General features: G+C 44.6%; 1 protein-coding gene across 2 annotated transcripts in view; it reads right to left on the minus strand.

Moving 5' to 3' along the window:
* LOC128687102 (integrin alpha-PS2) overlaps window positions 1-26680 on the minus strand; it is a 262985-nt gene that overhangs the window by 18623 nt on the left and 217682 nt on the right. For both annotated transcript variants that reach the window (XM_070098361.1, XM_070098362.1), the window contains 7 exons: window positions 24511-24740; window positions 24164-24316; window positions 19849-20049; window positions 15756-15931; window positions 15390-15520; window positions 14854-15002; window positions 8118-8419 (listed from right to left, as the gene is read on the minus strand). In XM_070098361.1, the coding sequence (XP_069954462.1) occupies window positions 8118-8419; window positions 14854-15002; window positions 15390-15520; window positions 15756-15931; window positions 19849-20049; window positions 24164-24316; window positions 24511-24740 (1342 nt within the window). The remainder of the gene's footprint in view (window positions 1-8117; window positions 8420-14853; window positions 15003-15389; window positions 15521-15755; window positions 15932-19848; window positions 20050-24163; window positions 24317-24510; window positions 24741-26680) is intronic.

The raw sequence follows: 26680 nt of genomic DNA on the forward strand, positions 1-26680 counted from the left end.
TGGTAGTGGTAGTAGTAGTGGTTATAGTAGTGGTGGTGGTGGTGGTGGTAGTGGTGGTAGTGGTGGTGGTAGTGGTGGTGGTGGTAGTAGTGGTGGTAGTAGTGGTGGTGGTAGTGGTGGTGGTAGTGGTGGTAGTGGTAGTAGTAGTGGTGATAGTAGTGGTAGTGGTGGTGGTGGTGGTAGTGGTGGTGGTAGTGGTGGTGGTAGTAGTGGTGGTAGTAGTGGTGGTGGTAGTGGTGGTGGTAGTGGTGGTAGTGGTAGTAGTAGTGGTGATAGTAGTGGTAGTGGTGGTGGTGGTAGTGGTAGTAGTAGTGGTGATAGTAGTGGTAGTGGTGGTAGTGGTGGTAGTGGTAGTAGTAGTGGTGATAGTAGTGGTGGTGGTGGTGGTAGTGGTGGTAGTGGTGGTGGTAGTGGTGGTGGTAGTGGTGGTGGTGGTAGTGGTGGTGGTGGTAGTGGTGGTGGTAGTAGTGGTGGTAGTAGTGGTGGTGGTAGTGGTGGTGGTAGTGGTGGTAGTGGTAGTAGTAGTGGTGATAGTAGTGGTAGTGGTAGTGGTGGTGGTAGTGGTAGTAGTAGTGGTGATAGTAGTAGTGGTAGTGGTGGTGGTAGTGGTGGTAGTGGTAGTAGTAGAGGGATAGTAGTGGTAGTAGTGGTGGTGGTGGTAGTAGTAGTGGTGTAGTAGTGGTGGTGGTAGTGGTAGTGGTGGTAGTGGTAGTGATAGTAGTAGTGGTGGTGGTAGTAGTGGTGATAGTAATGGTAGTAGTGGTCATGGTGGTGGTGGTGGTGGTAGTGGTAATGGTGTAGTGGTGATAGTAGGGTAGTGGTGGTAGTGGGTGGTGTTAGTTGTGGTGATAGTAGTGGTAGTGGTAGTAGTAGTGGTGATAGTAGTGGTAGTGGTGGTAGTGGTAGTAGTAGTGGTGATAGTAGTGGTGGTAGTGGTAGTAGTAGTGGTGATAGTAGTGGTAGTGGTAGTAGTAGTGGTGATAGTAGTGGTAGTGGTGGTGGTGGTGGTAGTGGTGGTGGTGGTAGTGGTGGTGGTAGTGGTGGTGGTAGTGGTGGTAATGGTAGTAGTAGTGGTGATAGTAGTGGTAGTGGTGGTAGTGGTGGTGTTAGTTGTGGTGGTAGTAGTGGTGGTGGTAGTGGTGGTAGTGGTAGTAGTAGTGGTGATAGTAGTGGTAGTGGTGGTGGTGGTAGTGGTGGTGGTAGTGGTAGTAGTGGTAGTGGTGGTGGTGGTAGTGGTAGTAGTGAGTGGTGATGAAGTAGTGAGGTGGTGGTAGGTGAGTGGGTGGTGGTAGGTGGTGGTGGTGAGTAGTGGTGATGAGTGAGTGGTGGTGGTAGGTGGTAGTGGTAGTAGTTGAGTGGTGGTAGTAGTGGTAGGTGGTGGTGGTGGTGGTAGTAGAGTGGTGATGAGTAGTGGTGAGTGGTGGTGAGTGGTAGGTAGTGAGGTGGATGATGGTAATTGGTGGAGGTAGTGGTAGTAGTAGGTGGTGATGGTAAGTAGGTGGTAGTGGTGGTGAGTGGTAGTAGTGAGTGGTGATAGGTAGTGGTAGGTGGTGGTGGTGGTAGTAGTAGGTGGTGATGGTAATGAGGTAGTGGTGGTGGAGTAGGTAGTGGTGGTAGTAGTGGTGGTGGTGGTGAGTGGTAGTAGTAGTGGTGGTAGTAGTGGTGAGTGGTGGTGGTAGTAGTGGTGATGGTGAGTGGTGAGTGGTGGTAGGTGGTAGGTAGTAGTGGTGGATGGTAGTGGTGGTGGAGGTAAGGTGGAGTAGTGGTGATGGTGATAGGTGAGTGGTGGTGATGGTGGTAGTGGAGGTAGTGGTGGTAGGTAGTGGTAGGTGTGGTGGTGAGTGGTGGTAGTGTGGTAGGTGGTGGTGAGTGGTGGAGGTAGTGGGGTGGTGAGTGGTGGTGGTGGTGGAGGTGGTGGTGGTGGTGAGTGGTGGTAGTGAGTGGTGGTGGTAAGTGGTAGTGGTGGTGAGTGGTGAGTAGTAGTGGTGGTATTGAGTAGGTAGGTGGTAGTAGGTAGGTGGTGGTAGTGGAGTGGTGAGGTGGTGGTGGTGGTAGTGGTGGTAGTGGTGGTGATGGTAATTGGTGGTGGTAGTGGAGTGGTGGTGATGGTGGTGAGGTGGTAGTGGTGGAAGTAGTAGTGGTGATAGTATTGGTAGGTGGTAGTGGTGGTAGGTGATAGTGGTGATGGTAGTGGTGAGTAGTGGTGATGGTAGTGGTAGGTGGTGGTAGTGGTAGGTAGTAGTGGTGGTAAGGTAGTGGTTGTGGTGAGTGGGGTAGTGGTGGTAGTGAGTGGGGTAGTGATGGTAGTTAGTGGGGTGGTAGTGTTGGTGAGTGGGGTAGTAGTGGTGGTGGTGAGTGGGGTAGTGGTGATGGTGATGGTAGTGGTGGTGGTGGTAGGTGGTGGTGGTGGTGAGTGGTAGGTAGTGGAGTGGTGGAGGTGGTGGAGGTGGTGGTGGTGAGGTAGGTAGTGGTGGTGGTAGGTAGTGGTGGTGGTGGTGGGAAGTGGTGAGTAGGTAGTGGTGGTAGGTAGTGGTGGTAGTGGTAGTAGTAGTGGTGGTAGGTGAGTGGTGAGTGGTGGTGGTGGTAGTGGGGGATGGTGGTGGTGGTGGTAGTAGTAAGGTGGTGGTGAGTAAGTGGTGAGTGGTGGTGAGTGGTAGTAGTGAGTGGTGGTGGAGTAAGTGGTGAGTGGTGGTGGAGTGGTAGTAGTGGATTGGTGTAGGTGAGTGTGGTGGTGGTGGTGGTGGTGGTAGGTAGGTGGTGGTAGTAGTGGTGAGTGGTGGTAGTAGTAGGTAATTGGTGGTAGTAGTGGTAGGTGGTGGTGAGTGGTGGAGTAGTAGGTGGTGGTGATTGTGGTGGAGTGGTGGTGGTGGTGGTAGTGGTGGTGGTGGTGATAGTAGTGGTAGTGGTGGTAGTAGTAGTGGTGATAGTAGTGGTAGTGGTGGTGGTGGTATCTGGTTTCTGTTTTAAAGTCAGGCTTCACATTCTACTTACTCCCTCTTTCCTAAAGAGAGAGAGAGAGAGAGAGAGAGAGAGAGAGAGAGAGAGAGAGAGAGAGAGAGAGAGAGAGAGAGAGAGAGAGAGAGAGAGAGAGAGAGAGAGAGAGAGAGAGAGAGAGAGAGAACGCAAATGATGATCGTCTCTAGGCACCATGATGGTAATGCTGGTGCAGTAGTAAGGATGAATGGGAGGATGTTGGCACCTGGAGAAGAAGTTGATATCCTTGGGGTGAAATTTGACTCCAAACTAACCATGAAGAACCATGTTGTAAATCTTGCAAACAAGGCAGCCAGGAAGCTTACAGCACTTCGCCGTATCTCGCATCTGCTTGACAGTAGGGGTTGCAAGATCCTGTACGAGGCACAAGTACGCTCACACCTTGAGTATGCTCCACTTTCTTGGTTTGCCTGCCCCCCTTTCATCTGCGACTGCTTGACAGAGTAGAGAACAGAGCAAGACGTCTCATCTCTCGCCTGGACCCATCCTGGATAGATCTGTCATTTCAGCAGAGCCTTCAACATAGGAGGGATGTGGGCGGCCTTCAGTTATGTACAAGGCCAATATTGTCAAAGTACCACACTTGGATCCACTTCGAGGACAGCGTGAAACACGCTTTTATGCCACAAGACGGGCAGAAAGCAGTAACTTCACTCTGGCTGTACCCTTCTCCAGAACATCACTCCATCTGAGATCATATATACCCAGGATGACTCGAGTATGGAACACATTCGTACAGCATAATGATGTCAACGAGATAAAGTCAGATGATCAAATGAAAATGCTGGCCCACAGATGGCTCCAACTTCATCCTGTTCCCTACTTATATGTCTCATAATAAAAATGCTTTCAAATGAGCTGATGTAGGTAACAGCTCTTAGCTTGTCAATAAAGCTAGGGATCCTTAACCTTGTCAAACCCTGTGTAAAGAGAGAGAGAGAGAGAAAGAGAGAGAGAGAGAGAGAGAGAGAGAGAGAGAGAGAGAGAGAGAGAGAGCAGAGATAACATTATACAATGATACAGTAATATACTTCCCAATCATACAAAAGCAAACACACACACACACACACACACACACACACACATGTATAGTATACAAAGTCATGGAGAAGATTATCAGAAGTGGTGGAGTACCTAGAAAGAAATGAGTTACACACGATAACCAGCACGGTTTCAGGAAGGAAAAATCTTTTCAACATATCACTACAAACTGGCATGGTGCCAGATAAGTGGAAAATGGCAAATGTGATACCTATTTTCAAAACAGGTGACAGGTCGAACATTAAAATGGTATAAAATACCGACAGGTTGTTAGGTAAGACACATATGCAACAGTTAGGTATCTTTATTATGAAACGTTTCGCCTACACAGTAGGCTTCTTCAGTGTGAACATTGAAATGGTATAAAATACCGACAGATTGTTAGGTAAGACACATATGCAACAGTTAGGTATCTTTATTTCGAAACGTTTCGCCTACACAGTAGGCTTCTTCAGTCGAGTACAGAAAAGTTGATAGAAGCAGAAGATACTTGAAGACGATGTAATCAGTCCATCACCCTTAAAGTTTTGAGGTGGTCAGTCCCTCAGTCTGGAGAAGAGCATTGTTCCGTTGTCTGAAACAATATGAAGTTGAAGTGACAGAATGGGGCCTTATATAGTGCCAGGAGGTGAGACGTAGGTTGCTTTGGGAGGGCAGGTCCCTCTCAAACCCAGCCGTTCTCACCATCAACTTCGACAACCTCTACTAGTGAGAACGGCTGGGTTTGAGAGGGACCTGCCCTCCCAAAGCAACCTACGTCTCACCTCCTGGCACTATATAAAGCCCCATTCTGTCACTTCAACTTCATATTGTTTCAGACAACGGAACAATGCTCTTCTCCAGACTGAGGGACTGACCACCTCAAAACTTTAAGGGTGATGGACTGATTACATCGTCTTCAAGTATCTTCTGCTTCTATCAACTTTTCTGTACTCGACTGAAGAAGCCTACTGTGTAGGCGAAACGTTTCGAAATAAAGATACCTAACTGTTGCATATGTGTCTTACCTAATAACAGGCTTCTTCAGTCAAGTACAGAAAAGTTGATAGAAGCAGAAGATACTTGAAGACGATGTAATCAGTCCATCACCCTTAAAGTTTTGAGGTGGTCAGTCCCTCAGTCTGGAGAAGAGCATTGTTCCATAGTATGAAACAATATGGAGAAGAAGTGACAGGATGGAGCTTTTTACAGCGCCAAGAGGTGAGACGTAGGCCACTAGGAGAGGTAAGAACTCAGATGTTGAGAGGTCAGGTCCCTCTCAAATCCAGCCCCTCTCACTAGTGGAAGTTGTCGAAGTTGATTGCAGGTCTGTCACTTCTTCTCCATATTGTTTCATACTATGGAACAATGCTCTTCTCCAGACTGAGGGACTGACCACCTCAAAACTTTAAGGGTGATGGACTGATTACATCGTCTTCAAGTATCTTCTGCTTCTATCAACTTTTCTGTACTTGACTGAAGAAGCCTACTGTGTAGGCGAAACGTTTCATAATAAAGATACCTAACTGTTGCATATGTGTCTTACCTAACAACAGGTGACAGGTCATTAGCTTCGAACTATAGACCAATAAGCCTAACCTCCATAGTGGGAAAATTTATGGAATCAATAATTGCCGAGGCAGTTCGTAGCCACCTTGAAAAGCATAAATTAATCAACGAATCTCAGCATGGTTTTACAAAGGGGCGTTCCTGCCTTACGAATTTATTAACTTTTTTCACTAAGGTATTTGAGGAGGTAGATCATGGTAATGAATATGATATTGTGTATATGGACTTCAGTAAGGCTTTTGACAGGGTCCCACATCAGAGACTATTGAGGAAAATTAAAGCACATGGAATAGGAGAAAATTTTTCCTGGATAGAGGCATGGTTGACAAATAGGCAGCAGAGAGTTTGCATAAATGGGGAGAAATCAGAGTGGGGAAGCGTCACGAGCGATGTTCCACAGGGGTCAGTGTTGGGCCCCCTGTTGTTCACAATCTACATAAACGACATAGATGAGGGCATAAAGAGCGACATAAGCAAGTTTGCCGATGACACCAAAATAGGCCGTCGAATTCATTCTGACGAGGACATTCGAGCACTCCAGGAAGATTTGAATAGACTGATGCAGTGGTCGGAGAAGTGGCAGATGCAGTTTAATATAGACAAATGCAAAGTTCTAAATGTTGGACAGGACAATAACCATGCCACATATAAACTAAATAATGTAGATCTTAATATTACGGATTGCGAAAAAGATTTAGGAGTTCTGGTTAGCAGTAATCTGAAACCAAGACAACAGTGCATAAGTGTTCGCAATAAAGCTAATAGAATCCTTGGCTTCATATCAAGAAGCATAAATAATAGGAGTCCTCAGGTTGTTCTTCAACTCTATACATCCTTGGTTAGGCCTCATTTAGATTATGCTGCACAGTTTTGGTCACCGTATTACAGAATGGATATAAATTCTCTGGAAAATGTACAAAGGAGGATGACAAAGTTGATCCCATGTATCAGAAACCTTCCCTATGAGGATAGACTAAGGGCCCTGAATCTGCACTCTCTAGAAAGACGTAGAATTAGGGGGGATATGATTGAGGTGTATAAATGGAAGAAAGGAATAAATAAAGGGGATGTAAATAGTGTGCTGAAAATATCTAGCCTAGATAGGACTCGCAGCAATGGTTTTAAGTTGGAAAAATTCAGATTCAGGAAGGATATAGGAAAGTACTGGTTTGGTAATAGAGTTGTGGATGAGTGGAACAAACTCCCGAGTACAGTTATAGAGGCCAGAACGTTGTGTAGCTTTAAAAATAGGTTGGATAAATACATGGGTGGGTGTGAGTTGGACCTGATAGCTTGTGCTACCAGGTCGGTTGCCGTGTTCCTCCCTTAAGTCAGTGTGACCTGACCTGACTAGGTGGGTGCATTGGCTTAAGCCGGTAGGAGACTTGGACCTGCCTCGCATGGGCCAGTAGGCCTTCTGCAGTGTTCCTTCGTTCTTATGTTCTTATGTTCTAAACCTACTGGAGTTTTACGACAAAGTGACAAAGTAAGACAGGACAGAAAGGGGTAGGTAGACTGCATTTTCTTGGACTGTAAGAAGGCTTACGACACAGTTCCACACGAAATTGGTGCAAAAGCTGCAGGAACAGACAGGAATAACAGGAAAGGCACTGCAGTTGATCAGAGAATACCTGACAGGAAGGAAACAACGAGTGATGGTATGTGAAGAGGTGTCAGAGTGGGCGCCTGTGACGAGCGGGGTTCCACAAGGGTCAATTCTAGGGCCAGTGCTGTTTCTGGTATATGTGAACGACATAATGGAAGGGATAGATTCAGAAGTGTTCTTGTTTACAGACGATGTGACGCTAATGCAGAGAATACAAGTGGATGAGGACCAGGCAGAACTACAAAGGGATCTGGACAGGCTGCAAACCTGGTCCAGCAACTGGCTCCTGCAGTTTAAGCCCACCAAGTGCAATGTCATGAAGATTAGGGAAGGGCAAAGAAGACCACAGACAGAGTATAGGCTAGGGAAACCAGAGACTACAAACCTCACTCATGGAAAAGGATCTTGGAGTGAGTATAATACTGAGCACATCTGAGACACACATCAACCAGATAGCTGCTGCAGCGTATGGGCGCCTGGCAAACCTAAGAATACCGTTTCGACACCTGAGTAAGGAATCATTCAAGACACTGTACACCGTGTAGATCAGGCCCATACTGGAGTATGCAGCACCAATATGGAACCCACACCTGGTCAAGCACGCCAAGAAAGTGCAAAGGTTTGCAACAAGACTAGTCCCGGAGCTAAGGGATATGTCCTACGAGGAGAGGTTAAGGGAAATCAACCTGACGACATTGGAGGACAGGAGGGATAGGGGGGATAAGATAACTACAGTAGCCAGGTACATGGTACATTACTACAATAGCTGTATAGCCCTTGTGGCTTAGCGCTTCTTTTTGATTATAATAATAATAATTACTACAATAGGTGGGTACATGATACATTACTGTACAACAGTATAGTACTCTCCACCAACACAACCGTCTATCGAACCTTTGCGCTTTACATTACAAGAAGTAATACTCACATATTAAGGTCAATAACCAGGTCTGGCACACATATATTATCACCACCACAGTTGTTCTTAATGTAGATAGTAGCGGTGGGGAGCGCTGCCCCCGCCCCCGAAGGCGCTAGGATGGGCCGCAGGCCGCGGCGGCGACGCTGGCGAGGCAGTGTGTCGCGTGCTGCGGCGGCTGCGGCTGCGGCCTCGTGCGGGTACATCACTTCCTGGTCGTCCTCCGGCAGCAGCAGCAGCAGCGTGTCCTGCTGCAGCAGACTACTGCTCATCTCTGCTACCAGCGGCGTTAACTTGTCTCCAGGATCACGCTGGTTGTATATTATTATTATTATTATTATTATTATTATTATTATTATTATTGTTATTATTGTTATTACTATTATTATTATTATTATTATTATTATTATTGTTATTATTATTATTATTATTATTGTTATTATTATTATTATTATTATTATTATTATTATTATTGTTATTAATATTATTATTATTATTATTATTATTATTATTATTACTATTATTATTATTATTATTGTTATTACTATTATTATTATTATTATTGTTATTACTATTATTATTATTATTATTATTATTATTATTATTATTATTATTACTATTATTATTATTATTATTATTATTATTATTATTATTACTATTATTATTATTATTACTATTATTATTATTATTATTATTATTATTATTATTATTGTTATTATTATTATTATTATTATTATTATTATTATTACTATTATTATTATTATTACTATTATTATTATTATTATTATTATTATTATTATTATTGTTATTATTATTATTATTATTATTATTATTATTATTATTATTATTATTACTATTATTATTATTATTATTATTTATTATTATTATTATTATTATTATTATTATTGTTATTATTATTATTATTATTGTTATTATTATTATTATTATTATTATTATTATTATTATTATTATTATTGTTATTATTATTATTATTATTATTTATTATTATTATTATTATTATTATTATTATTATTATTATTATTGTTATTATTATTATTACTATTGATAAATTAGACACATGTGCAACTCTTGGGTATCTTTATTGAAGAAACGTTTGGCCACACAGTGGCTTCATCAGTCCATACAAAGGAGAATGTTGAGGAACAGGAGTGAGGTAATCAGTCCCTCAGCCTTGAGTCGATGTGGTCAGTCCATCAGTCTTGAGAAGAATACAGCATATGTGTGTAGAAGTGACTTACCTGACCCTTGGTCATGACCTACTTCCACACTGACCTGACCCTTGGTCATGACCTACTTCCACACTGACCTGACCCTTGGGCATGACCTACTTCCACACTGACCTGACCCTTGGTCATGACCTACTTCCACACTGACCTGACCCTTGGGCATGACCTACTTCCACACTGACCTGACCCTTGGTCATGACCTACTTCCACACTGACCTGACCCTTGGTCATGACCTACTTCCACACTGACCTGACCCTTGGTCATGACCTACTTCCACACTGACCTGACCCTTGGGCATGACCTACTTCCACACTGACCTGACCCTTGGGCATGACCTACTTCCACACTGACCTGACCCTTGGTCATGACCTACTTCCACACTGACCTGACCCTTGGTCATGACCTGACCCTTGGTCATGACCTACTTCCACACTGACCTGACCCTTGGTCATGACCTACTTCCACACTGACCTGACCCTTGGTCATGACCTACTTCCACACTGACCTGACCCTTGGTCATGACCTACTTCCACACTGGCCTGACCCTTGGTCATGACCTACTTCCACACTGACCTGACCCTTGGTCATGACCTACTTCCACACTGACCTAACCCTTGGTCATGACCTACTTCCACACTGACCTGACCCTTGGTCATGACCTACTTCCACACTGACCTGACCCTTGGTCATGACCTACTTCCACACTGACCTGACCCTTGGTCATGACCTACTTCCACACTGACCTGACCCTTGGTCATGACCTACTTCCACACTGACCTGACCCTTGGTCATGACCTACTTCCACACTGGCCTGACCCTTGGTCATGACCTACTTCCACACTGACCTGACCCTTGGTCATGACCTACTTCCACACTGACCTGACCCTTGGTCATGACCTACTTCCACACTGACCTGACCCTTGGTCATGACCTACTTCCACACTGACCTGACCCTTGGTCATGACCTACTTCCACACTGACCTGACCCTTGGTCATGACCTACTTCCACACTGACCTGACCCTTGGTCATGACCTACTTCCACACTGACCTGACCCTTGGTCATGACCTACTTCCACACTGACCTGACCCTTGGTCATGACCTACTTCCACACTGACCTGACCCTTGGTCATGACCTACTTCCACACTGACCTGACCCTTGGTCATGACCTACTTCCACACTGGCCTGACCCTTGGTCATGACCTACTTCCACACTGACCTGACCCTTGGTCATGACCTACTTCCACACTGGCCTGACCCTTGGTCATGACCTACTTCCACACTGACCTGACCCTTGGTCATGACCTACTTCCACACTGACCTGACCCTTGGTCATGACCTACTTCCACACTGACCTGACCCTTGGTCATGACCTACTTCCACACTGACCTGACCCTTGGGCATGACCTACTTCCACACTGACCTGACCCTTGGGCATGACCTACTTCCACACTGGCCTGACCCTTGGTCATGACCTACTTCCACACTGACCTGACCCTTGGTCATGACCTACTTCCACACTGACCTGACCCTTGGTCATGACCTACTTCCACACTGACCTGACCCTTGGTCATGACCTACTTCCACACTGACCTGACCCTTGGTCATGACCTACTTCCACACTGGCCTGACCCTTGGTCATGACCTACTTCCACACTGGCCTGACCCTTGGTCATGACCTACTTCCACACTGACCTAACCCTTGGTCATGACCTACTTCCACACTGACCTAACCCTTGGTCATGACCTACTTCCACACTGACCTAACCCTTGGTCATGACCTACTTCCACACTGACCTGACCCTTGGTCATGACCTACTTCCACACTGACTGACCCTTGGTCATGACCTACTTCCACACTGACCCTTGGTCATGACCTACTTCCACACTGACCTGACCCTTGGTCATGACACTGACCTGACCCTTGGTCATGACCTACTTCCACACTGACCTGACCCTTGGCATCTACTTCCACACTGACCTACATGACCTCTTCTACACTGGCCTGACCCTTGGTCATGACCTACTTCCACACTGACCTGACCCTTGGTCATGACCTACTTCCACACTGGCCTGACCCTTGGTCATGACCTACTTCCACACTGACCTAACCCTTGGTCATGACCTACTTCACACACCCTTGGTCATGACCTACTTCCACACTGGCCTGACCCTTGGTCATGACCTACTTCCACACTGGCCTGACCCTTGGTCATGACCTACTTCCACACTGACCTAACCCTTGGTCATGACCTACTTCCACACTGACCTAACCCTTGGTCATGACCTACTTCCACACTGACCTGACCCTTGGTCATGACCTACTTCCACACTGACCTGACCCTTGGTCATGACCTACTTCCACACTGACCTAACCCTTGGTCATGACCTACTTCCACACTGACCTGACCCTTGGTCATGACCTACTTCCACACTGGCCTGACCCTTGGTCATGACCTACTTCCACACTGGCCTGACCCTTGGTCATGACCTACTTCCACACTGGCCTGACCCTTGGTCATGACCTACTTCCACAGTGACCTAACCCTTGGTCATGACCTACTTCCACACTGACCTGACCCTTGGTCATGACCTACTTCCACACTGACCTGACCCTTGGTCATGACCTACTTCCACACTGACCTGACCCTTGGTCATGACCTACTTCCACACTGACCTGACCCTTGGTCATGACCTACTTCCACACTGACCTGACCCTTGGTCATGACCTACTTCAACACTGACCTGACCCTTGGTCATGACCTACTTCCACACTGACCTGACCCTTGGTCATGACCTACTTCCACACTGGCCTGACCCTTGGTCATGACCTACTTCCACACTGGCCTGACCCTTGGTCATGACCTACTTCCACACTGGCCTGACCCTTGGTCATGACCTACTTCCACAGTGACCTGACCCTTGGTCATGACCTACTTCCACACTGACCTGACCCTTGGGCATGACCTACTTCTACACTGACCTGACCCTTGGTCACGACCTACTTCCACACTGACCTGACCCTTGGTCACGACCTACTTCCACACTGACCTGACCCTTGGTCGTGACCTACTTCCACACTGGCCTGACCCTTGGTCATGACCTACTTCCACACTGACCTGACCCTTGGTCATGACCTACTTCCACACTGACCTGACCCTTGGTCACGACCTACTTCCACACTGACCTGACCCTTGGTCACGACCTACTTCCACACTGACCTGACCCTTGGTCACGACCTACTTCCACACTGACCTGACCCTTGGGCATGACCTACTTCCACACTGATCTGACCCTTGGTCATGACCTACTTCCACACTGACCTGACCCTTGGTCATGACCTACTTCCACACTGACCTGACCCTTGGGCACGACCTACTTCCACACTGACCTGACCCTTGGTCATGACCTACTTCCACAGACCTAACCCTTGGTCATGACCTACTTCCACACTGACCTGACCCTTGGGCATGACCTACTTCCACACTGACCTGACCCTTGGTCATGACCTACTTCCACACTGACCTGACCCTTGGTCATGACCTACTTCCACACTGACCTGACCCTTGGTCATGACCTACTTCCACACTGACCTGACCCTTGGTCATGACCTACTTCCACACTGACCTGACCCTTGGTCATGACCTACTTCCACACTGACCTGACCCTTGGTCATGACCTACTTCCACACTGACCTGACCCTTGGTCATGACCTACTTCCACACTGACCTGACCCTTGGTCATGACCTACTTCCACACTGACCTGACCCTTGGTCATGACCTACTTCCACACTGGACAAATGTGTCACCACCTACGACTGCTGTACCTCACCTGCCTACAGTATATAACTCACTTCTTCGCACATATACTGTGTTCTTCTCAAGACTGATGGACTGACCACATCGACTCAAGGCTGAGGGACTGATTACCCCAAACTCCTCCTGTTCTTCACCGTTCTTCTTTGTATGGACTGATGAAGCCACTGTGTGGCCAAACGTTTCCTCAAGATATCCAAATGTTTAATTTATCAACGTGTCGGTTCCCTGAACCATTCATCCACAATTATTATTATTATTATTATTGTTATTATTATTATTATTATTATTATTATTATTATTATTATTACTGATACTACTATTGATACCATTATTAAAATAATCATTAATATTATGTTATTATTACTACTACTATCACTATAATGATTATAATGCTAATAATTATGTGAATTATGGCTATGATAAAAATAAAAATTATTATGATTATTTATGGGGAAGCGTTGAACCCGCAAGGGTCAGTGGGAGGGGCACAAGGACTCAATCAGGTTTGTTCCGAGGAGGGGGAGCAGCTCCTCTTCCTCGGATCAAGAGCCCTTTGGAGAGTGCCATGAGAATGATGATGGTGAATGGGGTCTTGATCCAAGGAAGTGGAACAATAAAGCTGTCAGCCAATCAGAGGGGAACATGGGTGAGGTCACAGTGTAGACCACACTAGGTCACTGAGGTCAAAGTGTACACTACACTAGGTCACTGAGGTCACAGTGTAGACTACACTAGGTCACTGAGGTCACAGTGTAGACCACACTAGGTCACTGAGGTCAAAGTGTACACTACACTAGGTCACTGAGGTCAAAGTGTACACTACACTAGGTCACCGTGAGGTCACAGTGTAGACTACACTAGGTCAATGAGGTTACAGTGTACACTACACTAGGTCACTGAGGTCACAGTGTAGACTACACTAGGTCACTGTAAGGCCACAATGGAGGTAGACTACACTAGGTCACTGTAAGGTCACAGTAAAAATAGACTACACCAAGTCATCGTCAGGTCACAGTGAAGACAGACTACACTAGATCAATGTAAGGTCACAATGAAGGCACTCTACACTAGGTCACTGTAAGGTTACAGTAAAGATAGACTACACTAGGTCACTGTAAGGTCACAGTAGAGGTAGACTACACTAGGTCACTGTAAGGCCACAATGGAGGTAACTACACCATGCCACTGTAAGGTCACAGTGAAGGTAGACTGCACTACGTCACTGTAAGGTCACAATAATGATAGACTACACTAGGTCACTGAGGTCACAGTGTAGACTACAGGTCACTGTAAGGTCACAGTGAAGGTAGACTACACTAGGTCACTGTAAGGTCACAGTGAAGGTAGACTACACTAGGTCACTAAGGTCACAGTAAAGAGACTACACTAGGTCACTGTAAGGTCACAGTGTAGACTACACCAGGTCACCATGACGATAGACTACACTAGGTCACAGTGACGACAGACTACACTAGGTCACCGTGAGGCCACAGTTAATAGACTACACTAGGTCACCGTGAGGCCACAGTTAAGATAGCCTACACTAGGTCACAATGACGATAGATTACACTAGGTCACCGTGAGGCCAGTTAAGATAGCCTACACTAGGTCACAATGACGATAGATTACACTAGGTCACCGTGAGGCCACAGTTAAGATAGATTACACCAGGGCTCACCGTCAGGTAAGTGTAGATGGTAGCACAGTGCTCAACAGACTTCCTGAGTTCCAGTGTGAGGTTGTGAAGGGTGTGGCCCTCCCTCTGCAGGAAGAACATCCTGGGTGCCAGCTCTGCCTTCGTGTCCACCTGCAGCCACACCTCCATCTCTGCGGATAATGGTCCGGAGACCCGACAAGTTGATCAATTAGACACATGTCCAACACTTGGGTATCTTTACTGTGGAAAACTTGCCATAATAAAGATACCCAGGTGTTGTACGTGTGTTTATCAACATCTCTGTGCACAACGGCAGGTATCCAAAATCTGCTTGCAAAATTTAAATAACTTCGTAAATAACATATGCCCAGGGAGTCAGAGGGTCTCTGAAGACCCTCCTATAGGCTTAAAGAGAGCCAGAGGGTCTTCAAAGACCCCAATAGGCCTTAAAGAATGGTCTTTGCCTTACAGAGAACCAGAGGGATCCCTAGGACCTAGACAATCAGAAGACAACACAGAAGCTAGAGAGACAGAGAAGCCAGAGCAGTAATACTCACTGAGGGTGGAGGGGACACGGTGTCCCGTATATTTAAGACAATATTGGAGAGAGACGCAGGGTACCTCCGTCCTGTCTTGGAGGGAGCACCTCAACACCTCCAGGTCAACGATGCCGCTCTCAGATTTGAACCTGCAGACAGATACATACACGTGAGTACATGGAGAGGGCAAGATAGTAGACGATATGGTACAATGCAGAAAAGATCAATTTTAAAGGCTAAGAGATGTTGTCCTGCTTTATGTCAAAGCCCAGTACTATCTAAGGTATAGTACCATCCCCTGGGATGCCACCCACAACACACAACTAACACCCACGTGTGTGTGTGTGTGTGTGTGTGTGTGTGTGTGTACTACTGATAACTTACTTGAGAGAGGCATGTGTGTGTACTACAGGTCTAGCACGCAACACAAATACACTGTTGGCATCGTAGGCTCCCACCAGCAGGTCTGGGTACTCATTACCATCCAAATCTTCACCTCCAGCTAAGGACCAGCCGAAGGTAGGCGCACCTCCACGACTCATCTCCTCCCCAAGCAGCACCTGCAGTAGTGGTGGAAAAAAGAATTAGGGAACCCTAAACCCATATGCTAGGGTCAACTGGTTTTTATTCTTATCTGTGTTCAGGGATATATCAGACTAAAAACGCTACAAAAGCAGTACTGATCCTTGTGCAACCCCACCAGCTATACTTTCCCATTCTGATGCCTCTTCCCATATCATTACTGTGTCTCCTTCCCATTAACTAATGTCTATAATCATAACCATAATTTTTAAAGGGGTGGAGGGGTAAGCCAGCGGAAGGCCTCGGTCAGATGACCAAAAGCTCCAGTTGTGGGTCATCATATGACTAAGACCAGCGTCAGGAAACACTTGTCCTGTTTCCTGACAAACCTTACCTAACCTAACCTGAAGACCAGCGTCAGGAAACACTTGTCTTGTTTCCTGACAAACCTTACCTAACCTAACCTGAAGACCAGCGTCAGGAAACACTTGTTCTGTTTCCTGACAATCCTTACCTAACCTAACCTGAAGACCAGCGTCAGGAAACACTTGTTCTGTTTCCTGACAAACCTTACCTAACCTAACCTGAAGACCAGTGTCAGGAAACACTTGTCCTGTTTCCTGACAAACCTTACCTAACCTAACCTGAAGATCAGCGTCAGGAAACACTTGTCCTGTTTCCTGACAAACCTTACCTAACCTAACCTGAAGACCAGCGTCAGGAAACACTTGTCCTGTTTCCTGACAAACATTACCTAACCTAACCTGAAGACCAGCGTCAGGAAACACTTGTCCTGTTTCCTGACAAACATTACCTAACCTAACCTGAAGACCAGCGTCAGGAAACACTTGTCCTGTTTCTTGACAGGCCTAACCTAACCTAACCTCCCTCCCACTAGACAATTCTTTAATCTATTGTAGTATCTTAACTGTCACCATTGTCTACCGATTTAGATTTTCCCCTAGTTATTTAGTGCGGTACTGAGTCACATGACCTTTTGTCCTCCACTAATATGCAGAGCCGCCATCCTTCTCTTGTCAAAGAATTGAAGCCGGTTTGTGAAACAGGATTTACTATCTTTGAACCCATGGTGGCAGTGTGTGTGTGTGTGTGTGTGTGTGTGTGTGTGTGTGTGTGTGTGTGTGTGTGTGTGTGTGTGTGTGTGTGTGCCTTCAACACCCCTAGCTGTCTTCAACACTCCCTAGCTGTCTTCAACACTCCCTAGCTGTCTTCAACACCCTCTAGCTGTCTTCAACACCCCTTAGCTGTCTTCAACACCCCACTAACTGTCTTCAACACCCCCTAGCTGTCTTCAACACCCCCTAGCTGTCTTCAACACCCCTCCCTAGCTGTCTTCAACCCCCCTCCCTAGCTGTCTTCAACACTCCCTAGCTGTCTTCAACACCCCTCCCTAGCTGTCTTCAACACTCCCTAGCTGTCTTCAACACCCCTCCGTAGCTGTCTTCAACACCCCCTAGCTGTCTTCAACACCCCCTAGCTGTCTTCAACACCCCATAGCTGTCTTCAACACTCCCTAGCTGTCTTCAACATCCCCTAGCTGTCTTCACCCCCCTAGCTGTCTTCAACACCCTCTAGCTGTATTCAACACCCCTAGCTGTCAACACCCCGAGCTGTCTTCACCCCCCTAGCTGTCTTCAACACCCTCTAACTGTCTTCAACACCCCTCCCTAGTTGCCTGCAACACCCCTCCCTAGCTGTCAACAGCCCTAGCTGTCTTCAACACCCCTAACTAGCTGTCTTCAACACCCCTCCCTAGCTGTCTTCAACAGCCCTAGCTGTCTTCAACACCCCTCTCTAGCTGTCTTCAACCTCCCCTAGCTGTCTTCAACACCCCTCTCTAGCTGTCTTCAACCTCCCCTAGCTGTCTTCAACACCCCTCCCTAGCTGTCTTCAACCCCCCTCCCTAGCTGTCTTCAACCCTCCTAGCTGTCTTCAACCCTCCTAGCTGTCTTCAACACCCCTCTCTAGCTGTCTTCAACCATCCTAGCTGTCTTCAACACCTCTCTCTAGCTGTCTTCAACCTCCCCTAGCTGTCTTCAACACCCCTCCCTAGCTGTCTTCAACCCCCTAGCTGTCTTCAACCCCCCTAGCTGTCTTCAACACCCCTCCCTAGTTGCCTGCAACACCCCTCCCTAGCTGTCAACAGCCCTAGCTGTCTTCAACACCCCTAACTAGCTGTCTTCAACACCCCTCCCTAGCTGTCTTCACCCCCCTAGCTGTCTTCAACACCCTCTAACTGTCTTCAACACCCCTCCCTAGTTGCCTGCAACACCCCTCCCTAGCTGTCAACAGCCCTAGCTGTCTTCAACACCCCTAACTAGCTGTCTTCAACACCCCTCCCTAGCTGTCTTCAACAGCCCTAGCTGTCTTCAACACCCCTCTCTAGCTGTCTTCAACCTCCCCTAGCTGTCTTCAACACCCCTCTCTAGCTGTCTTCAACCTCCCCTAGCTGTCTTCAACACCCCTCCCTAGCTGTCTTCAACCCCCCTCCCTAGCTGTCTTCAACCCTCCTAGCTGTCTTCAACCCTCCTAGCTGTCTTCAACACCCCTCTCTAGCTGTCTTCAACCATCCTAGCTGTCTTCAACACCTCTCTCTAGCTGTCTTCAACCTCCCCTAGCTGTCTTCAACACCCCTCCCTAGCTGTCTTCAACCCCCTAGCTGTCTTCAACCCCCCTAGCTGTCTTCAACAATCCTAGCTGTCTTCAACAATCCTAGCTGTCTTCAACACCCCTCCCTAGCTGTATTCAACAGCCCTAGCTGTCTTAACCGCCCTAGCTGTCTTCAACACCCCTCCCTAGCTGTCTTCAACCCCCCTAGCTGTCTTCAACCCCCCTAGCTGTCTTCAACCCCCCTAGCTGTCTTCAACACCCCTCCCTAGCTGTCTTCAACCCTCCTAGCTGTCTTCAACACCCCACCCTAGCTGTCTTCAACAGCCCTAGCTATCTTCAACCTCCCCTAGCTGTCTTCAACCCCCTAGCTGTCTTCAACCTCCCCTAGCTATCTTCAACCCCCCCTAGCTGTCTTCAACCCCCTAGCTGTCTTCAACCTCCCCTAGCTGTCTTCAACCCCCTAGCTGTCTTCAACCCTCCTAGCTGTCTTCAACACCCCTCCCTAGCTCTCTTCAACCCCCTAGCTGTCTTCAACACCCCTCCCTAGCTGTCTTCAACCCCCTAGCTGTATTCAACCCCCCCTAGCTGTCTTCAACCCTCCTAGCTGTCTTCAACACACCTCCCTAGCTGTCTTCAACAGCCCTAACTGTCTTCAACCGCCCTAGCTGTCTTCAACCCCCCTAGCTGTCTTCAACCCCCCTAGCTGTCTTCAACACCCCTCCCTAGCTGTCTTCAACCCTCCTAGCTGTCTTCAACACCCCTCCCTAGCTGTCTTCAACAGTCCTAGCTATCTTCAACACCCCCTAGCTGTCTTCAACCCCCTAGCTGTCTTCAACCTCCCCTAGCTGTCTTCAACACCCCTCCCTAGCTGTCTTCAACCCCCCTAGCTGTCTTCAACCCTCCTAGCTAACTTCAACACCCCTCCCTAGCTGTCTTCAACACTCCTAGCTGTCTTCAACACCCCTCCCTAGCTGTCTTCAACACTCCTAGCTGTCTTCAACACCCCTCCCTAGCTGTCTTCAACACTCCTAGCTGTCTTCAACACCCCTCCCTAGCTGTCTTCAACACTCCTAGCTGTCTTCAACACCCCTCCCTAGCTGTCTTCAACACCCCTAGCTGTCTTCAACAACCCTCTTTAGCTGTCTTCAACACCCCTCCCTAGCTGTCTTCAACACTCCTAGCTGTCTTCAACACCCCTCCCTAGCTGTCTTCAACACCCCTAGCTGTCTTCAACAACCCTCTTTAGCTGTCTTCAAGAACTCAACACACACCCCATCCCTAGAATTGACGACTAGATGACCGATAAACCACAATCACAACCTACCTGGGAGGGCTTGCTGCTGAGGCCCTCAGGGCTGCCTAGGTAGATGTAGACTCCTCCCTGGCCCTTTGGGCCGTCCATGGGGGCACCCACAGCCAGGTCCTGGTACCCGTCTCTGTCAATATCTCCCAGGGAGGTCAAGGCCAGACCGAAGTGACTCCGCGACTTGACCCCCGTCAGTCTTGTTGACCTCTGGAAGTTGTGCTGTTTGACAGCACAGACTGAGACATCAGTCATGTATCACCCTCTGTAGAGCTTTATTAAGTCATGTATCACCCTCTGTAGAGCTTTATTAAGTCATGTATCACCCTCTGTAGAGCTTTATTAAGTCATGTATCACCCTCTGTAGAGCTTTATTAAGTCATGTATCACCCTCTGTAGAGCTTTATTAAGTCATGTATCACCCTCTGTAGGGCTTTATTAAGTCATGTATCACCCTGTGTAGAGCTTTATCATGTATCACCCTGTGTAGAGCTTCACAAGGTTATGTTTTGGCTCTATGTAGAGCTTTACATAAGCTTATGACCTTCGTGAGCTTGTAATGTTATGTGACGTGACCTCTCTCAGCTGAGAGAGGTCACGTGACGTAACGCAATAAACACTGTATACACACACCACTTACAATAAAACATTATACACACACCACTTACAATAAAACATTATACACACACCACTTACAATAAAACATTATACACACACCACTTACAATAAAACACTATACACACACCACTTACAATAAACACTGTATACACACACCACTTACAATAAAACACTATACACACACCACTTACAATAAACACTGTATACACACACCACTTACAATAAAACATTATACACACACCACTTACAATAAAACATTATACACACACCACTTACAATAAAACATTATACACACACCACTTACAATAAAACACTGTATACACACACCACTTACAATAAAACACTATACACACACCACTTACAATAAACACTGTATACACACACCACTTACAATAAAACACTATACACACACCACTTACAATAAACACTGTATACACACACCACTTACAATAAAACACTATACACACACCACTTACAATAAACACTGTATACACACACCACTTACAATAAAACACTATACACACACCACTTACAATAAAACACTATACACACACCACTTACAATAAAACACTATACACACACCACTTACAATAAAACACTATACACACACCACTTACAATAAAACACTATACACACACCACTTACAATAAACACTGTATACACACACCACTTACAATAAAACACTATACACACACCACTTACAATAAACACTGTATACACACACCACTTACAATAAAACACTATACACACACCACTTACAATAAAACACTATACACACACCACTTACAATAAAACACTATACACACACCACTTACAATAAAACATTATACACACACCACTTACAATAAAACATTATACACACACCACTTACAATAAAACACTATACACACACCACTTACAATAAAACATTATACACACACCACTTACAATAAAACATTATACACACACCACTTACAATAAAACATTATACACACACCACTTACACTAAAACACTATACACACACCACTTGCAATAAAACATTATACATACACCACTTACAATAAAACACTATACACACACCACTTACAATAAAACATTATACACACACCACTTACAATAAACACTGTATACACACACCACTTACAATAAACACTGTATACACACACCACTTACAATAAAACATTATACACACACCACTTACAATAAAACATTATACACACACCACTTACAATAAACACTGTATACACACACCACTTACAATAAAACATTATACACACACCACTTACAATAAAACATTATACACACACTTACAATAAAACTTACAATACAATAAACACTGTATACACACACCACTTACAATAAAACATTATACACACACCACTTACAATAAAACACTGTATACACACACCACTTACAATAAAACACTATACACACACCACTTACAATAAAACACTATACACACACCACTTACAATAAAACACTGTATACACACACCACTTACAATAAAACATTATACACACACCACTTACAATAAAACATTATACACACACCACTTACAATAAAACACTGTATACACACACCACTTACAATAAAACACTATACACACACCACTTACAATAAAACACTGTATACACACACCACTTACAATAAAACATTATACACACACCACTTACAATAAAACATTATACACACACCACTTACAATAAACACTGTATACACACACCACTTACAATAAAACATTATACACACACCACTTACAATAAACACTGTATACACACACCACTTACAATAAAACACTATACACACACCACTTACAATAAAACACTATACACACACCACTTACAATAAAACATTATACACACACCACTTACAATAAAACACTATACACACACCACTTACAATAAAACATTATACACACACCACTTACAATAAAACACTATACACACACCACTTACAATAAAACACTATACACACACCACTTACAATAAAACACTGTATACACACACCACTTACAATAAACACTGTATACACACACCACTTACAATAAAACACTGTATACACACACCACTTACAATAAACACTGTATACACACACCACTTACAATAAAACACTGTATACACACACCACTTACAATAAAACACTATACACACACCACTTACAATAAAACACTATACACACACCACTTACAATAAAACACTGTATACACACACCACTTACAATAAACACTGTATACACACACCACTTACAATAAACACTGTATACACACACCACTTACAATAAAACACTGTATACACACACCACTTACAATAAACACTGTATACACACACCACTTACAATAAACACTGTATACACACACCACTTACAATAAAACATTATACACACACCACTTACAATAAAACACTATACACACACCACTTACAATAAAACACTATACACACACCACTTACAATAAAACACTGTATACACACACCACTTACAATAAAACACTATACACACACCACTTACAATAAAACACTGTATACACACACCACTTACAATAAAACACTGTATACACACACCACTTACAATAAACACTGTATACACACACCACTTACAATAAAACATTATACACACACCACTTACAATAAAACACTGTATACACACACCACTTACAATAAAACACTATACACACACCACTTACAATAAAACACTGTATACACACACCACTTACAATAAACACTGTATACACACACCACTTACAATAAAACACTATACACACACCACTTACAATAAAACATTATACACACACCACTTACAATAAAACACTGTATACACACACCACTTACAATAAAACACTATACACACACCACTTACAATAAAACATTATACACACACCACTTACAATAAACACTGTATACACACACCACTTACAATAAACACTGTATACACACACCACTTACAATAAACACTGTATACACACACCACTTACAATAAAACATTATACACACACCACTTACAATAAAACACTGTATACACACACCACTTACAATAAAACACTATACACACACCACTTACAATAAAACACTATACACACACCACTTACAATAAACACTGTATACACACACCACTTACAATAAAACACTATACACACACCACTTACAATAAAACACTATACACACACCACTTACAATAAAACACTATACACACACCACTTACAATAAAACACTGTATACACACACCACTTACAATAAACACTGTATACACACACCACTTACAATAAACACTGTATACACACACCACTTACAATAAAACACTATACACACACCACTTACAATAAAACACTATACACACACCACTTACAATAAAACACTATACACACACCACTTACAATAAAACACTATACACACACCACTTACAATAAAACACTGTATACACACACCACTTACAATAAAACACTGTATACACACACCACTTACAATAAAACACTGTATACACACACCACTTACAATAAAACACTATACACACACCACTTACAATAAAACACTGTATACACACACCACTTACAATAAAACACTATACACACACCACCCACTTACAATAAAACACTATACACACACCACTTACAATAAACACTGTATACACACACCACTTACAATAAAACACTGTATACACACACCACTTACAATAAAACACTATACACACACCACTTACAATAAAACACTATACACACACCACTTACAATAACATTAAGGTACTGACCTGAGGTGTCTGCAGGTAGAGAGCCACCATGCCCACCTCGTAGTCACTGGAGGAGTGTGGGTCAGTGTACCAGGGGGCACCCACTGCTATGTCCATTAGCTGGTCACCGTCACTGTCCACCACTGCTACACTGTACCCGAAGTACGACCCCACCTGTGACCACCGCCAGGAGGGGGGAGAGGGGAAGTGAGGCGGAGGGGAGGATGGCAGGAGACGTGGAGGAAGATAGGAAGAGAAAAGAAGAAAAAAATGATTATTATGTTTATTATATATCATTACCACTATTCCATTAATCACAATTATCACCATAACTACCACCCAATCCCTAACCAGCAGCAACAACTCACTTGGTCACCACTAATATTATAGAGAATGGTGAGCCTCTCTTCTAGAACGACCACCTGGCCGGTGAGGTCGTTGCCCCTGGGCATGCCCACCACCAGGTCGTCCACACCGTCCCCAGTAAAATCCCCAGAGGCAGCAGAGTACCCCAGGTACGACATGTCGTCTACCTTAGGACCTTCACCTGTCGCCAGAGCTTCCTGGCGATTCAACAGATTCTGGTAGAACACCTGACCTGCAACAGTAATTATTATTATTATTACTATTATTATTATTATTATATAGTCAATAATAACCCAATGTGGATCATTATTAAGTATTAAACAGAGAGAGAGAGAGAGAGAGAGAGAGAGAGAGAGAGAGAGAGAGAGAGAGAGAGAGAGAGAGAGAGAGAGGCGGGAGACTAGTCTAAGTGATGTTTACATTTGGATGAGAGAGTTGGGTAACCAAAAAAAAAAAAAAAAAAAAAAAGCGAGTTGGAGTGAGTCAAAGTGTAGTGTATTTGTTGTCTCTGTTGTGGTTTTGTTGTTGTTGTGGTTCAGTGTTGATAAGTTCCAGCTGCTTAGGTATAGAAAGAATGAAGAACTCAAAAGGGACACTATATAAAACAAGAGGATCGTCATATAGAAGGAACACGTGAAAGTCTTGGGAAAAGTAATGTTAGGTGACCTTTTAAAGAACATAAAACAAAGGTCACGACAACCATGAGGATGACGGGGTACTGAGAACCTTCAAAACAAAGGAAATAATGCCAGTGGTGACACTCTTCAAATAATGCCAGTGGTGACACTCTTCAAATCGCTAGTGCTCCCTTACTCGGAATACTGCTCAGTGTTGACGGCCCCGTTCAGGGCAGGAGATATATCAGTGCTGGAACAAATACATAGATCGTTTACGGCCCACATAGAGCCAGTAAAGCATTTAAATTACTGGGAATGACTTAAAGTCTTGTTGAACATGTACTCACTGGAGCGGCAAAGAGAGTGATATATGATAATATATACTGGAAAGTACTCGAGTGCCTCTTCCCAAACCTACACACTGACACTGCCATAACATACTGGAGTGAGAGAGATGGGAGGAAGTGTAAAATAAACCCAGTGAGGAGCAAGGGTGCAGTGAGCACAATAAGAGAACACTGTATCAACATCCGTGGCTCCAAATTATTCAACATCTTACCAGAAGATATCAGAAACACTGCTGGAACAAGTGTAGAAGTCTTCAAGAGGGAACTGGACAAGTATCTTCACCAAGTGCCAGATTGTTGCTACGCTACCAGTAGCCTCGTTACTTATTACTACGCTAATTGTAGCCCGTTACTTGTTGCTATGCTACCTGTAGCCTCGTTACCTACACTACTGTATTTAAAAGCTATGAGATGTTACTCTCTCTCTCTTTCACTCTCTCTCACTCTTAAGTGCTAGATGAGGGGAGTCAAGTGGCACCTAAGGACGTGCACCTGCACACCACCTGCTCCTTGAAATCCTCACCTGCTCCTAATTTATTTGTCTTCCTCGTGTTCTTATATACCTAATTGATAATAATAATTATTATTACAATTACCAGAAATAGTAATAATAAGAGAGAGAGAGAGAGAGAGAGAGAGAGAGAGAGAGAGAGAGAGAGAGAGATAACTCACCGTTGCTCACACTCTCTCGATTACTCTGACAAAATTGAAAATTTGCCGGTAAAAAAAGAGTGTAGTAATATCCGTGTCCATCAAAATATCGTAAATTTGGCGGGAACCCCGAGCAGGTCAGAGCACCAAAATTGACGCGCTAAAACCATCACTCTGTTGCCGGAACTTACCTAAGGGGATCCAGTCCTCCTGAATTATCTAAGGGGATTCAATACTCTTGAATTATCTAAGGCGATTCAATACTCTTGAATTATCTAAGGGGATTCAGTACTCTTGAATTATCTAAGGCGATTCAATACTCTTGAATTATCTAAGGCGATTCAATACTCTTGAATTATCTAAGGGGATTCTGTCTTCCTGAATTATCTAAGGGGATTCAGTACTCTTGAATTATCTAAGGGGATTCAGTACTCTTGAATTATCTAAGGGGATTCAGTACTCTTGAATTATCTAAGGGGATTCAATACTCTTGAATTATCTAAGGCGATTCAATACTCTTGAATTATCTAAGGGGATTCTGTCTTCCTGAATTATCT

This window comes from Cherax quadricarinatus, chromosome 62 (genome assembly GCF_038502225.1).
Source record: "Cherax quadricarinatus isolate ZL_2023a chromosome 62, ASM3850222v1, whole genome shotgun sequence".
In the NCBI taxonomy this organism is placed as follows: Eukaryota; Metazoa; Arthropoda; class Malacostraca; order Decapoda; family Parastacidae; genus Cherax; species Cherax quadricarinatus.